Source organism: Macrobrachium nipponense, chromosome 4, assembly GCF_015104395.2.
Source record: "Macrobrachium nipponense isolate FS-2020 chromosome 4, ASM1510439v2, whole genome shotgun sequence".
Taxonomy (NCBI): Eukaryota; Metazoa; Arthropoda; class Malacostraca; order Decapoda; family Palaemonidae; genus Macrobrachium; species Macrobrachium nipponense.
The window spans coordinates 2,906,517-2,924,016 of NC_061100.1; the positions used below are offsets into that span (position 1 = coordinate 2,906,517).

The 17,500-nt window shown below is 36.6% G+C and overlaps 1 protein-coding gene across 1 annotated transcript in view; it reads left to right on the top strand.

The window, feature by feature from the left end:
• Positions 1 to 8,698: 8,698 nt before the first annotated feature.
• The window catches only part of LOC135210663 (sialoadhesin-like), a 17,787-nt gene continuing 8,985 nt past the window's right edge, over positions 8,699 to 17,500 (top strand). The window contains exons 1-2 of the mRNA XM_064243445.1: positions 8,699 to 8,737; positions 13,526 to 13,646. Of these exons, the coding sequence (XP_064099515.1) occupies positions 8,699 to 8,737; positions 13,526 to 13,646 (160 nt within the window). The remainder of the gene's footprint in view (positions 8,738 to 13,525; positions 13,647 to 17,500) is intronic.

Here is a 17,500-nt window from a genome sequence, read left to right on the forward strand (position 1 = left end):
TTTATGAAATGCATAAGATAAAAAGTTATTGCGAAAAACCGTGTTTACAGAGGGCCCACTGAATTCACCCCCCCCCCCCCCCCCCCCCCCCCCCCCTCTCATAGTAGGTTCATCTTCAAGTCAAGTGAACATTTTAAACTTTTAAAAAATCCGTCAAGTAACTTCTGAACAGGATCATTCCCAACAATGACTAATGGCAAATGGAGGAAGCGCTCAACAGCCCAACTAGGTAAGTTCCGTTGTTTGAATGAGGGGCTTTCGAATTCCCTGTTTGGCTATTCATGCTGGAACGGTCTTGTGGGCTGTGATTGATGCTGCAATGTGCGTTCCCATTGGCGGTCGCGCTTGCAACATTGCTGGACGTTCTCGTCCCCCGTTGGCTGTAATCCATCTGAGGAAGGAGTAGCAGAAGATGGGGTCAGCAACATGGGCAGAGGAAAAACCAGAGCTTGTTCTTAAAATTGAAATTTTTAACAAAGTTTTTGTAAGAATGTAAAAGTTGACAATGGGTCTTCCCCTTCCCGAACAAACGACCTTGTTACCTGAAAAATAAAAAGCTTCTCCCAAGTTTTATGGCGGGCGCCTTCCCCACTAGTCCTTCTTGTTTTTGGACAGTTTTTTTAAAAATTTTTAAAAATTGTTTTAGATCCCATCCCAATTCGGTTTAACTGGTTTTGTTCTTAAACGCATGGGAGCTTAGTCTAACATAATTTTTTAAAAAATAACAATGTCCTAAACCAGAGGACTAGATGTGAGTAAATTTAAGTACTTTATAATAATATATATATATTATATATGATATATATCTATTATTATCTTAATAGTTTTTTTATATATATGTATGTGTAATTATAGATGTGTCTATTTACTGAAAATTTATGTTTTTTATCGGTTGACCATTGTCAAAATAACATTCACAAGTCCCTTAATCAACATCGCTCTAACGCAGCGTCTCGGCATTTCGTTTATTCCTCTGTGGAAAGACAAAATTATTCCTGGCGTTTTAGGCTGTCCATTTTTTATTTCATCAAACTCCAAAGCAATCACGCAACCCACAGGGCTAAATTGAACGTCCTGCATCCCCTGTAACGACAGAGAATAATTGCACCCGAAACAATAAATGAAGATAACCGGAGGAAGTGTTTCGGGGCTAAGCATACGTTCGGGTCGATTATTATGACAGATAAAACAAGAATCGGAAAACCCAAAATGTGGAGAGCCAGAAATAGGTGGGTCGTTTAGCGTGCTCTAAAAATAATTGGTTTTTATATTTATCTCTGGTATTACGTCAGTGTAGGTTAAGTACATTTTATATTATATAATATCTATATATATAATGATATTATATGTATATTATATAATATATATATATTTGTGTGTGTGTATTGTGTTGGTTTTTATTAATGTTGTTTATATATAATATTCATATTATATATATTATTTTTGTTTTGGTGTATTTGTTGTATTCGTTTGACCTCAGTAGTTTGTGCTAGTTTACGTCTGGCAATTCAATTTGTTACGTGATTCATCTTTAAATGAAAAAACATGGGTGTATTAAAAGGGAGGGGGGTGGAGGGGGGGGTGGATGGGTGAAAACGTGATTAGAGAAGCGAATTTGAATAAGACCAATTGCTTTGCAGGCCTGTTTATGTATGTACCCCCAACGGTATTTTTTTCATTACTTACTTTTTTTTTTTCTTCGTGGTCACCTAACCAAGGTGTTTTACCTGACTCGATGTTGCATATCTCCCACTTTATCGAACAACCAGCGTTACAGCGAACGTACTTTGTAGGTTTTAAGTAGGTAAATTTACTATAATTTCTTTCTTTCTATGTTGACAGGGGTGATTACTGGTTTATGGTGAGTGGCCCGCAGAAAAACAAAGAGTTTCAGAGGAAGTGATATACCCGTGTACTTTTTTTTTTCTTTATTACTTTAATTTCCTCATTTCTTATTTTTTTTTTTTAGTTATTTTTGTTATTGGTAGTCTGCCTTGGGCGTCCATATCGTTTTTATTGAATACCGCATATACTTTCAGAAGTAACGTGCAGTGTCCGCACTTGTTGGGCTATTCTGATTTAAATTCTGTTGAATTGAATATAAGTGAGATCATGGTGATTTAAATCTGGCTTTTTGAAAAAAGTTTGAAATGCAGAAAGTTAGCCTAAGACTTTCTAACCCGAGATATGATATGGGGTTTGTAGGTGATGGTGGTGGTGGGTGAATAGGGTGGGGTGAATATTCGCTTTTGAATAAAATGCTAAGGTAGTTTTTCCTTTAGTTAGCAGTTTCAAAGGGAAGAGTTTAACCATATGGAACGTTTTAATAGATGGGGAAAGAATTTGAACCGTTTCCGTAATGAATTAGCCTGATGAATGTTATCCAGGCATCTGTTAGTTTTTAGGTTATTATGAAAGAGTACAAAACTCACGTGAAAGAAGAGAGAGAGAGAGAGCTGAGAGAGGAGAGAGTAGAGGAGAGAGAGAGAGAGAGAGCGAGCGAGTTGGGGAAGGTTAAGTAAACAAATATATTACAGCCCAATTGTTTCGTCAAACAAGTTAAGTCTTACCTATATTAAGTTTTTCGCTCCTCATAAAAAAAGATCCAACGCTAACAAATTTTCAAAAAATTCCAAAAAATCCAAAAAATACGACAAGAATTAGTTTTCAGTAGCAATGGTCTGTAACCCTTTTGCTTGCCAACAATAATTTCTTCAGTAGCCATCAAAATACAAACAGTGCAATTAACTTTTCAAACGTTTGCAGAAGCTATCCCCATCCATTTTGTTTTTTTGATTTCATACCCACGCATTGCATATGCGAACAGGTTCTTTAATTCTTCCCCATGAAGCCTTTTGCCAAGAGTATACTTAATAGTCCCACCATGAACCGGAAATCATTTGTTTAACAAATTTTGACCGCAATGCCAATTCGCCCACAAAAAATTTATAAGTTCATTTGATGGACTTAAGAACGTGAGGTAATACCTGTTTGTATGTCGTATGCAAGTGCTAAATTGGCATAGGCAGGAATGGGAACCACAATAGATTGATAAAAGCACCACTGCTTTGCAGAGCAAACGACCTTTTAAAACAAAAGAAGCCTGGCACAATTCCGCCCAGAGATATTCGCCAATAAACAAACGCACGCAATATATTATACTGCAAGTTGAACAAACACGGATCTTTTTGGTGGACTTTGTCATTGCTCTTTTTTTTTTCCCGGTGCAAGATGGTTATGATCTTATAAATGGCTAATACACGGCTGTTTGTTCTCAAATACCTCCTGTCTAAATGGTGGTTAATTCCTATTTTAATTAGTAAACCCATTTTTTCTATGTTTAATTGCGCTGTGTTTCATCCTCTTTAATGAAATGCTTTTTGTAATTAATAGGGACCATTGCTTTTTAAATGGCTGCTTACATATTATTCTTATCAGTTCCACTGTTTTGTGTTCTGTACCGCCTGTTATTGTCAATCTTGTTTTCATGTAATTCTTATTCCTTCAAAAAGATTTATTTTAATTTTTTATTATTGTCTCGTTTTAACTTCATTATGTTTGGGGTATCCTGACGTTATACGGAATGGTAGAATTTCAGGCTGATTTAACGTCCTCCCCCCCACTTCTCGGCTTGGCCCCACCCGGACCCCTCCACCTCAAGGCTCACTGATAGCACGTCTACCTCACTACTGGAAGAGGATCCGTTTTCGAATCTCGAACCGGAGACTTGGGACGTTCCTTATAATACCTGCTTCCTTTGTTGACGAGTAGTTGTTATAGTCTACTGTCAGTCACTTTTATTTTTATACACTGGAACCATTATTCTTCTCCCTCAATCCAGTGGAACTTCTCCCCTCATTCAGAATTGCCGTGGAAACAGTGGTGAGCCACTCAAACTCTCACTTCCATTCCGTAGCATCTTACTTGTCATCCCATCATCTCCTGGCGTCTGTCCATTCTTCAGTATTTTAATCGCCTACCTCATATATCATCAATAATCACTTTCTCTAGCCCCTCCCACTCTTGTTCACGCAGCTCTTCAATTTTCTTCTCGTACCGCACATTCACCAAATCTTCCAAAGACTTACTCCAGCAACCTAGAAATGCATTAACTTCAGCCAGCGTCTTTCCATTTGCATCTTTTACGCTGGGATCCATTTCTTCATTAACCTTTTTCTCCATATTTGCAGCCTTTCAGAGCACCGTTTTACCCTCCATAAATTTTCTGTCCTGTCCACCTTGTCCCCTCTCTTATTATGACTTTGTCTTCTTCTTCCCTCTCATTCAACAGAAAATGATCTGTTTTCGGACTACACTTCCGATGATCTCCTTTTCCATTGACCTTTTCGTTTTCTCATATCCCCACTAATGCATTTGTTCCTTCATCCTGCCGTCATATACTCCGTGTGTACCTTGACACCTGTTGGGGGATAGTGCCATCAGTGCACCTCTTGCGGTGCAAGGTAGGTATTACTTAAAGATCTATGCAGCGTCCCTTCGGCCCCTAACTGCAAGCCCTTTCATTCCTTTTACTGTGCCTCTGTTCATTATCTCTTTCATCCTTTTTACTTTCCACACTCTCCTAAGAATCGTTTCACAGTGCAGCTGCGAGGTTATCCTCCTGTTACACCTTTAGGACTTTTTTACTCTCAGTTTCCCTTTCAGCGCTGAGTGACCACAAAGGTCCCGGCGTTTGGTCTTTGGCCAAAATTCTATATATTGTATTGCATTCCATTCCATTCCACGCGTACCAGCACAGCCGTCTATTTCTTCGTTACCTACATAACTTTACTGTCATATCTACTATAAGTCGATTCGCATCAACCGTGCATCTAATGTCTTGGTAGCCAGTCCCTTATGAACGCTCCTGATTGGCTGTTGGTAAGCCAATCACAGGGCTGGAAACTCTCAGTCTCTCTCGAGAGTTCACATAGGAAGGATGTATGTTCCAAGTCTCCTGAGGGATACGTCTTTCAGGAGAGGTGGAACATACATCCTGCCTATCTGAACTCTCTCGAGAGACTGAGAGTTTCCAGCCCTATGATTGGCTTATCAACAGTCAATCAGGAGCGTCATAAAGGGACTGGCCTAGACATCAAATGCACGGTTGAATAATCGACTATTGACACAATTACTCTTTCACATTATCCAAGGCTCTGCAGATCACAGATTGCAACAATCCCTGGAAGATTCTTTTTCTATCTTAATCTCTCTCTCTCTCTCTCTCTCTCTCTCTCTCTCTCTCTCTCTCTCTCTCTCTCTCTCTCTATATATATATATATATATATATATATATATATATATATATATATGGAGGTGTGTGTGTGTGTGTGTATATTATGGGTATTTGCTTTCGGTTAGTAATATGACATCAATACAGGATCTGTCAGTACTAAAATCCAAACGTCAAGAGGTCAAGGCTTCTCCGTAATGGAAAATGAATTATAAACAAAACTCTCTTCTGAAAATTGGTATCAGAGAATAGATGTCCTTTTAGACTTTCTTACAAAATACATAAGTCCAATGACTCTGTGTCTTGATATTACAGTCTTTTTTTTTTCTTTTTTGCCCGAGGAATAGAAAATTAGACTCCAAACAACTCTTCAGAAAAGAAACATAGAAGACATGAGTTGGGAATGCGATGATTTTATATTCTGGATAGAATGGAGGTATAAGAGATGAAAAGAAGACAAGAGTCTTATTTTGCTAAAACTGAGTCATTAAATTGTAAAGTAGAAAAGATGCGTTGCCTGAAATGCTTTTAGGATCTCCAAAAATGCAGATATAAAAAACTTCAGCTCCGCATCAAAAGGCTCCTGACTGCATCAAGCGAGTGCAGTGTTTGTGATGCTTTTGCTTTGCTTTAAAAGCAATTTCACTTCGGAGAGGTCTACACAAGATGGGATTAGATCGGAGAGCTCTACACAATATGATTATCTTCTGCAAGCACTATTAGTTTAATTTACTATATTCAAAACTAGTAATCAAAGTTGTAAGATGAAAACCAAGATAAATGCTCCGCTAAACCTACATCCTCTCAGAATTATGTCTGCTATTTTAGCGGAATCATTTAGCAATGCTTTAGCAGTAACTGGTATATCACATTTTTCAACAAATCTTCCAATTTCCATATAAGAATGTTAGACCGCTTTTGAAGACTATGTATTAATCATGATCAGTATTTGCTGCTCCTCTACTGCCGCATTCAAGGCTTTCATTTCCTCGAACTCACTAATGTTAGGTATCTTGTTTATCCCATTTGAGTAGTTATCGTTTTGTTGCATGAAACTAACAATAACCACAATTTTTTATTCAGTTCCTTCGATATTCCTATTTGATACCTGCCACATATGTTTGAAGTTATGCAAGGTAACATACTAACAGTCTTACGAACTAAACGTTCACAACTTAGAATTGTAGGGGTAGTCCCGTCTGATTAGGGTTCCTCCAACGATATCAAGAGCTAGTCTCTCGTGATAACATTTTACAAGACTTTTTACTTAAAATCGAAAAGATATCCAGAAACAGCTCTAATAAGGATTAAAAATGTTACCGAAACACTGGTTTAAGAAAAAGAAAAAAAAAAGGAAAGTGCAGCAGATTACATTGACCATGATTATGAATAAAAATTCTGAAAGATACTCAAAGATATGGGTCCACGAAGAGCAAGGAGTAATTAGAAATTTAAGTTACACTGGCAAGGTAGTAGCAAGAAATTCGATAAACTTACTTTTAAGAGACTTAGTGTCTTCATTTATTTCTAAATTTCTAATAACGCAGCAAGCTACGGATTCAAGGAAAACCTATGGCCGGTATTCATATTTTTTTGTAATAAAGCATCAAGTGAAGACAGAAACGAACTGGAATTACAACGAAAAATTGAATTTCACAAAACACTGAACAACACCAAAATTCCTGCAACTTCAAAAACATCTAGATCATTTCTGCAAGCAACAGACTCGACCAATTTAAACTAACCCAAAGCTTAAAGAGTTTCCTGAAATTATTTTGATAAAGTTAACTAGCTATAAACCTACATATACCAAGTTTCAATAAAGCTAAATATAAAAGAACGTGCAATTTCCCCCATAATGGCCCTTACCTCCAAACTTGATAAATTTACCTGCTATGGTTTAATACTTGTTCAAAGCGATATCTTCCAGATAAAAACCAGAACCTAATTACATGAAACTCAAAACCACATACTAAACACTTTGTAAAAAAATATAAATATATAGGAAATATCCAACAAAAATCCCCACATACCTTAACACCTCCAAGGACACTTTCTCAACCAGTTATGTTGACTCCACAAATTCACTTCTCCAAAAACTCGACAATTACAGCTACAATTTCCAATAGCATTTAGAACTCGAACAAGGACAACGGAACAAGGAAGTGATATCGGCACTTTGTATCCTTGTGAAAAAGTGGCGCCATCTTTTAATGAATTTTCGTGATTTACAGGAACTATGGAAAATTTACATTCAAAACTACGAAGTAAATCTGAAAAGAAGCTTGTTAATATTACCTCTCATTTCCTTAGAGAGAGAGAGAGAGAGAGAGAGAGAGAGAGAGAGAGAGAGAGAGAGAGAGAGAGAGAGAGAGAGTCAATTTTCAGTTATATGACGTCATATCCAAGCCAGAGTTTTCTTGAATCCTACATCTTTATTCTGGAAAAAAAAAATGAAACATAATTCAAAGATCCACGTTAGGTATCAATGACAAGGCCATATAAACTTACACAGCAAATCCCCAGAAACATAAGCAAGCCTGGGGTAACAGGGCTAGCAGAAGATGGGTTTTTGCCTAATCAGCTTGACATTGCTCTATTTACACAATCATTATGAAAATAAGAATGACCTGTGCATGCATACCTGTTTGAGAATAATGCTCATGTTTGTACATCTCACAAATTTTATTGAATAAAGTTTAAAGTACGTTATTCCACAAACCTAGCATTAGTGCGGTAATAGATTATAGAAAAGCCTATAAAAACATTAAGGGGGACCGTGTTGGGAACCAGGGTTTTTGGGTGGGGGGAACACACCTAATGAAGGGCAAATGGAAACCGTATTTTCAGGCATAAATTTTCGTAAAACGGTAAAGGGGACCTATTGGCATTTTTATGTGTGTGTGTGGGGGGGAGGGGGGGGGGGGGGGCAAAGACGACGACAATTAACACTGGGAAATCCACGAAACAGCTGTGTTGCTGACCCCCTTCTCTACATTCGTTCGGACATGAGTTGCGCAGCCTGGCTAACTAAACTGTCCCCATACTCTACATTCGTAGTTCGAACATATGGACTGTTAGCTTAAGTGGACGTTCGGGCATGAGATGCGCTTCCTGGTTAACTAAACTGACCCCTAACCAAACGAACCAACCTAACCTGACTTAGGGCGCGTTCCCTAACCTGGCCGGGGGGCGAACCCCATTATGGTAACAATAATTGTGACCTAACCAAACGAACCAGCCTAACCTGACTTAGGGCACAAAACTGTCTGACTCTTTCACGAGGGTCATTGTTCCCGCTTTGAAGTGTTCATATTGACCACTAGATTTGCCTAAAAGGCCACTTTTAAAAGGAACGAACGTAACACGTCAATATCGTCACAAGTCTGAAAACGTAACCGGGTTAGCAGCGGCAAAAGCAACGTGCGACGGACAGGATAAGGAATAGACGGCGACGCCAATGCCATGTTGACTGTTTTGAATGGTCGCGACTCGGCGGTCGTGGTAGGTCTTGCATGTCGAAGGGGACTACTTACCTTGGCGGAGGGATTATGGGCTAGGCAAAAGGTGTTGCGCGGCCTGGCTAACTAAACATAACTTTCGCAAATTTTTCCCTACCTTTGATTTCTGTTTATTGTAAGACTTTTTCTCGTCTTTGGTCTTTCCATCTTTCTTGCTACCTCGATATTATCTTCCCATCTCTCTCTCTCTCTCTCTCTCTCTCTCTCTCTCTCTCGCAATGTGTAGGTTGTTTTGGGCGATGATAACATGATCATCAATAGCGATATGACAAATTTAACAGGAGCATTCTTAAAAAAAAAGGAGGGGGGGGAGAAGAAACCCTACATCAAAATTTTCTTAGAAAGCACAGCTCTCTGCAAAACAGACTTTGAAAAGAGAGGGAAAACATAACAGCCATTTTCATCGCACATACATACTCGCATTACGCCCATCACTTATCTTATAAGGGATACTCAAGTTGCATAAGGGCGTATGTAGCTTCTCAATATATTCAATACCTTATGACTGTGAGCTACATGGACTGCCAACGAAATAATACGGCAGATAATGAATGTTCCTTCTTCCTTCAAGTCCTAGCGAGCGTTTTGCAGAGAAAAAATCAATCATGGAGAGAACAACAGAGATTTATAGCTCCATTTCATATTTTGAAATTCACATCTCTTCATTCCTACCACTGGCATTCACGACTGTTCTCCATCACTTTTATAACCATAGCTTTTTCTTCCTCTTTTTTCATTTTTCTTTCTGAGCACTTACTCTTTCGTTTTAATCCCCCCATTCCGCAGTTTTCATCTCTAACAATTCTTCTATATTTTTCTTACATTCTCGTCATTTACTTTTATTTCTTTCACCCGCCTCGCTCTTTCCTCTCTTTATCCCTGCCGTTTCCCAAACATTCTTTTACACTTAACCTTACAGACTTACTTTGTTATTTGATACCTGTTTCGATATACATCCGTTCCTTTCTTCCCCTTTGGATACATAAACATTGCTTTCTACGTTTTCTGAAACTAATTCACTATGGTAATTTCCTATCCTAAATTCTCCTTGATTATTGTATTTGTCGTATCTTTATTCCTCCACTTCCTAATCTTATTTCTCATTGATTTCATCTCAATTTACTCTCCTCTACGTTATAATGTATTTCCCGAGACATACTTCTTGGTGTTAAAACCATATAAGCCATATCTACATATTTCATTCACCTGAAATACTTGGAACTATATCCATTTCTACGTACACGCTAAGCACCATAATACACAAAGAGCCATAATAGACACTCGTTTAACTGACAACTATCAGATTTAAGCACCATTTACCGCCATCAATCCTTCCTTCTTCTACTCGACGTTTTCTGTCCTTCAAACCTTTCCCCTTGACATTTCACGCGAGTGTTATATTAGTCTCATACTGGGAACTCTATGGAACAGCACAAAAAAAGTGGTGTTCATCATAGCGAGGAGCTTCTGCCTCTCAGCTCTCTATCTGTCGCTCTTCTGCCATAATCTAGTCTAGGTAAGAGAGCACATCAGTCTTTTCTAAGGTCTCTTTTTTTTTTTTTTTTTTTTCCTACTACTTATGTCCCAGACTCTCCTTTTTCAATATGATCGTTATCCAAATTCTTTTTTATTCGGGGAAAGTCTCATGTTCATTCCTTTTCATCAATTGGAAATGAGTTCTGGTCTTTCAGATATTTCTGGTCAGGGATTTTCTTTCCTCTTCATCCCAGGTGGCTCTATACATCGTCAGTTATTCCAAAGCTTTTTACCACATTGTTCATCCTCCTCCTCTTAGCCTATGACTTCCTCTACATCATCTGCCAAAATTAATTCCAGAGTACCCACAATATACTCAAGCTCGATGCCTCCATGACTCAATTCTGTTACATTTCTCTACCTATGCATCCTACAACTTTTCCAATGCTTGATTAAAATGAGAGTAAATTTTTCTCCTCTATTAGACTCGTCGGTTGTTGAGATTACATCATATTCATCTTAGGTATATTATAAAGTTCACTTTGGTAAATCTGTCTGTGTTTCAGTTTATCTTTCCTCGTTTTCTTCCAGCTTTTCTTAGATTGATGTGCTTACTGAGAAACTGACATCCAAGAAAGTGTATTTATTACCTGGGTTCGTTATTTGAATGTTTTTGCCTTATAATACGTATTTTCATATTTTTCATTACAACCGTACCCGCTCTATTGTTTCTCATTTCTTCTTGGATATCTATATTTACTTGAGTTTGAAAAACATATCTTTACGTTATAAACTTACACTTAAGGGATTATTGCTACCTTATTTTTCTTTCCTCCACCCGTCTTCATTTCCAATACTTTCCTGCGCGGCTATTAATTTTATTAGTTCGCCTTCTCTAATCCTTCCCAATACCTCTTATCAATTTGACGTTAACAATTGAATTTGCTTTCAAGTTTTTCTCCGTCGTTCGTTTATTTTCCCATTCATTCATTCCTTTTCATGCCTCGTCTTAAGCTCAGTTCCATCCCCTTCAAAGTCCCTAATATTACCGATGCCATCACTAAACCCAATCTTTGTTTATAACGTTGGTATCTCCTGCTCCCTTCCTTTCCCCTGACCATATCCATCACTTTCCCAAGGGATTCAAATTCTGTAATATCTCCTGCTGGGCGTTGCCTTCCTGTTCAAAGTGAAGACGGCATTAGTATGCTTTATACGACTACTACTGGGGCTGCTACAGCTACTGCCACAATCTATATGTCTTGTACATTTGTGCCCATCTCAATTTTTCTAGCCTTACTTTATTTATTTTCGTTCATCATTTTACTTTCTGGCAGCAATTTTGCTTCACTTCTCTCTCCTAATTAAACTCTTTTATCTTCTCCCGTGTTCTCATTTTCTGTTTTATAGTTCATAATCATTAAGCAATGAGTTTTCAAAGTTATTCTCTTTGTTTCTATTGTATATAAAGGTTATTCTCTGAACGTTTCTACATCATCTCCTTATCACCAGTCCCTCTTCTCTTGATTAATATTTTCCTTCTCCATATAGCCTCCCTCTAAACTTCTCTCTTTGTAAGAGACTCCTATATTTCTTGTCCTCCGCCAAATTACTCATCAAAAGCGGTTTAACAATTTAATTTCTACTCCCTTTTCAAAAAGCCATACTACATTTATTTCACGAATTACATTTTTTATTCATCAGATAGGAAAACGTGTTCGCTCTTATTTCATTATCTTCCCTTTATTTGCTTACTGTTATTCTACTTTAGACTGAGAAGGCACGAGAGGTGACAAAAGTCATAGATGCAGGAGTGTGCGATGGGACAAGGCGGAGGTTGTGTGCTTACGAAACAGGAAGGTGAAGTTCAAAAGTAAAAGGAAAAAGCTTATGTGATTTACACGAATCTAAAGAAAGCTTACGGCAGATTTATTGAGGGGCAACGAGAAGAGAGGCGATGCTCTGTGGTACAGAGGGAAAGTTGGCCAAAGCGACGAAAGATTCTTTTATCATGGAAGTGAAGCATTCGTTAGCGTTTGTAGGCGGGAGAGTGTCTGGTTTGGTGTGAAAATGCGGCCCAGAGACACAAGTGTTCTGTTTCTCCATTGCTGTTTGTTGTCTTCATAGAAGGAGTGATGCAAAAAAGCAGAGAAATGGCAGTAGACAGATGATGTAGTTCCTAATTTTCGGGATGAGGATAAATGGAGTGTGGAATAGCTTGTGTTAGTAGACGATCCCCTACTGGTTCTGGACTGTGAAGTCAAACTTAGGATTTCGTGATTAAAGCTCATGACGACAAAGATTACATGCTTTCAATGAATGAAATGAGAAAAGCCTATAATGCTACTTCATACAAATTAACAAAGAAAACCATCTAACAGACATATTTGACAAAACTGACCAAACCTTAATAATCCTGCTAGATCAGTTTAAAAGGTCACGAGTGGTGGGAACTAGGAAACTCATAAGTTGGGGAGTCACCTTCATAGAACTGCTCTATTGCGAATATACTTCAAAAAGAAGTTTCGCAGAGTATTATTCCTCTGTTTTTATTTTCTTCTTCTTTGAACAAGGCAACAAGAACTCGTCATCGAAGAAGTACATTACGACGTCAGAACTCGCGTAAAAAGAAGAAAAAATAGACATAAAAATGAGCTTGCCAATACTAAGACGTCTACTCACGTCAGGTACATGGAAGGCATTGCTTGCTGCGTTCCCTTTCACCTTCATGGCATCAAAAAATAAGATAGTCCCAAAAAATAATGGTATAGCTTTTAACTGCTGATTATCCTTTGAAAAAAATCTAGTCAATAACGTTGCTACTGGACAATATTTATTCACTGGTGATAACGATAATAGCAAAAATATAACCGTTATTTTTAAACAGGTCTGTTTGCATCCATTGGTAATGAATAGAGACTGGATGCTGGATTTATAAATTACTTCCAAATGGAATCGCTTTCCCTCTTGATACTACGCTCTCCCTTGGTTCAATAATTCACCAGTGGAAATCTGAAAATGGTACCTCCACTTAAAAAAAAATTATATACACTTTTCATTCTACAATCTGACAATTTCCCTCAAACGACGTTTTTACTGAAGAGAAACCTTTAATGTATAAAAAAAAAACATATGGTGTATTTCCTAACCCACTATTTACAAAATAAAAACCTAAATATATTAATGACAGTATTTTCTTTTTTATCTTTCCTTATAAAACACGTGGGGTTTAAAATAAAATCTGACATTATGAGACACAACCATTTATTAATAATTTTTTCTTTTTCATTTGCAGGCAACGGTGGACGTTGGCGGCGAAAAGTCTAAAGATAAATCGTCATCCAAGACAGAGCTCAGCCGGACCAGTATGTTAAGCTCAAAGCTCCTCCACACCGCTCTTCTAATCCTCTTCTCTGGTGAGAGTTCCGTGCCTTTTTCCAGCTTCGATTCATCGAAATAAGAAAGAGACAAAGAAGAGTAAAAGTGGGAGATAAAGTCCCACCAGGGAAGGAGAGTTTCCTCATTCATTTGTCCTTCGGATTCAAGACTTCCAGTAGGAAGTGTTTCTAAAAGACATGAGGATATCCAGACGTTATGCGATAGCTATTAGACAGACATGTCTCCGAAAAATGCGATCAAAAGTCTTTATCTCTACTTCTCTCTCTCTTCCCACACACACAAATATATATACAACATACATACTTTTTAAAATTCAGTATGGTACAAATACAAAATAAATCCGATCTGTTTTCTTGGTTTTCCATGTTTATATTTTATTTCGCAAATTGTCTTTGTGTTTGTTCTGAGGGCGGACAGAACAAACGCGGATGGACACAAAGCTATTTGAATAGTTTTCTTTTACAGAAAGTTAAAAACTGAAGAAAACGTAATTGCTTGCAAAACACAAAATCAAGTGAAGGAAATGCTGTAAGCAACTCAAAACCTTCAAAAGGTTCAAAAAGAGCAGTTACGAAAAAGGCTACTTCTTTGCTTTTCAATATCATGAGGTTATGGCAATGCACAAAGGCATCTGGAAAAGGTAACTTAAATATTTTAATACCTTTCTTTAAGATTTCCTTTTTATAACCTTTACTTGTCAAACGTAAACCTAACAAAATGTAATTCTTAACATAAGACAGCTGAGAAAATGCGTTATAGACAATGCAAACCTAAAACAATTTCAAAGGCCAAAACAAAAACCCTCTAAAAACTATAACTATTAAAAAGTGTCCCCATTAACAGGGGCAGAAACTACGAGTATTTACACCATCGAGAAAAAGCGTTCCTTTGGAGAGCACACAAACGAATAAATAAACTGAAAAAAAATACAATCGAAATAAAGCACCGCCTCCTTTACCTTGACACACTTCACCACGGGTCCTGACGCCCATAAAACCAGGATTTTATTGAGCAGCCTCGCGATTACTTTCCTCCTACATCTAGTTTCCGAAGGGACGTGGTCTAAGCCGAGGTCCATAGAGGGCCTTATCATTCAACTCGCGAAGGATGGCTCGTTCCCGAAGGTGCATTCTGAGAAGCAAACGTCAGGTTTTATGGAGTGCGCTGAGACTCGAACCGAGACAGGGATGAAATGTGGAAGAAATGTTTATATACCCTTTCACTTCAGGAACACAGAACGGGAGAAATTGTGAATGTATATGTATATGATTATGTATATATATATATATATATATATATATATATATATATATATATATATATATATATATATATATATACATATATATATACATATATAATTATATCTCATATCAATATATATACACATATACATATAAATATTTTTGAAATAAAATGAATTTCTCGAAAGTGGGAATATATAGCCTTTATTCCTTAGCATTAGAAGTGTTTAAATGAGCATAAAGATTTGTGTTTTGATGTCTTTCAACATGACGATTTAAAGCAAGCATTTTTCTTTAAAACCCAATAAAATTCTGTAATTCTGATACATTTCAAAGCTGCATTTAAAAACAATATTTTCGGTTTGGATACCTTCAAAAAATGACACAATTACATATAAATCTGTTACCTTTCCACAGATCAAGGGTGAAATTTCATTTATATAACTTTAGCGGGGTTAAAAGCGACAAACAATTGAATACGGAATCGATAAACCAACTTACTTTCCTTACAATTCAATGTTATCAGGTAATCACATTGCAAAAAGGCATCCCAAAGAATTTATTCATATATTTGAATTTCTTTCGTTTCTAAACGCATGTTTTCATCAAATATTCTTATCAAAAACAATAAAGCTAAAATCCATCTCATATAATTATTGTATATACATTATCTCCATGAGTTTCTATCTAATTCCAGTTTACAGAAAAATTATAAATAATCTGAATTTTATTAACGTAGCAGTTTTAAGCTCTTAATTAACTTTGTTTTCAGCAGCCTAACGTGCCACGCATTACTCCGGCATAACTCGGGGTTCGGGATAACTAAGAAATGCGTCCCTTGGAATTTCCTCCTAACCCCCTCCCCCTCCCTTCCCTTCTCATCCTCCTTTGCCTCCTCCTACTCCTCCTCCTCTTCCTCATCTTCTGTTCCCTGCACCCTTTTCTTGGGCTTCTGGAGAGAACTGGGACTATTCCAAAAAGATTAAGGGAATTTGCTGTATTACGTAACTCTGACACCTTTAGGCTCTCTCTCTCTCTCTCTCTCTCTCTCTCTCTCTCTCAGTTTTGTATGATTTACATTATACTTTCCATTTTATAACAAGTTTCTTTCTCTCAACCTGGGAGGGAATTTCATGAAGTTCTTACTCTGCTTCTTTCTACAGTCATATTCTTAATACTTAATACTAGTCTATAATTGACCTTCACGACGAACTCATAATTTATGTAAAACACACACACGAACATATATATATATATATATATATATATTATATATATATATATATATATATATAATATATATATATATATATATATAATATATATTACTATATTTATATATATACACAACACGAACATACATATATATATATATATATATATATATATATATATATATATATATATATATATATATATATATATATATAAATATATCTTAAAGGCACAATAATCGGGTTGTTAACTTTAGCTCATGCCGGTTAGAGACAAATGCAAACCGCTGGATTCCTCGAAAATGCTGAAATGAAAAAACAAACAGGATGGCTTACCAGTGCACTTTTGTGGTCAGCAATCAGTGTGTGTGTGTGTGTGTGTGTGTGTGTTCTTAATGAACAGAAAATGACCTATATATAGAGACATATGAACATACATTTACATGCATATACTCATATAATATATACATATGCATACATTCACACCACACACACTCACATATATATATATATATATATATATATATATATATATATATATATATATATATATATATATATATATATATATATATATATATATATATATATATATATATATATATATATATATATATATATATATATATATATATATATATATATATATATAAATCGTGGATGAGAGAAAATGCAAAAACACCAGGAGTTAATGGAATTGCAAATTATATATTGCAGTATGGTGGTGATAGTGTAAAGAAGTAGGTGACTACGAAGAAGGTTCTGAACAAATGAGAGGAACAATTTTCCTACAGCAAAACTGCAATTGTAACAGAAGCAACAGTAACAATAATCTTGGCATAGCATTATTCAGTACATAAAGAGAGATGGAAACTTCTGAATAAGAAAGTAAGGTGACACAAGGACTGAAAGAGAAACAACAGAATGGTTAGATAAGTAAAGGTTGCATGGGTCAAGTCCTACTTATGAAATAGATATGTTTGCAGATGATACACTGCTGATTGGGGATAGCGAGGAGAAACTGCAGACATACTTAGAGATCTTTCCAACAGCAAATGAAACTACCTTGAACATCTCAGCTGGATTTCTTCTGTGAGATCAGCAACTGAGGATGCCAACGCTTGCAGTGATCTAGCACGTACTTGGTAACATGACCATAACTTCCTTGATAAGCTGAAAATATGATTGTGAATTTCAAAGCAGCTGAACTTGAATAGCTAGTTTCTAACTCCTTATCCTGTAATTAGTCGATTTCATGTATGCACCTCCGGCCAGCAAATTTAAAGAATTTGGCGCTTTCATTTATTAAGCCTCTCATAATTTTGTATAATAAGTGTTCTGTTTTGCATCCGTCCACTATACATATCTGATGTTTAATAAGGTAATATGCAAAGAAATTAATGACAGTCATGT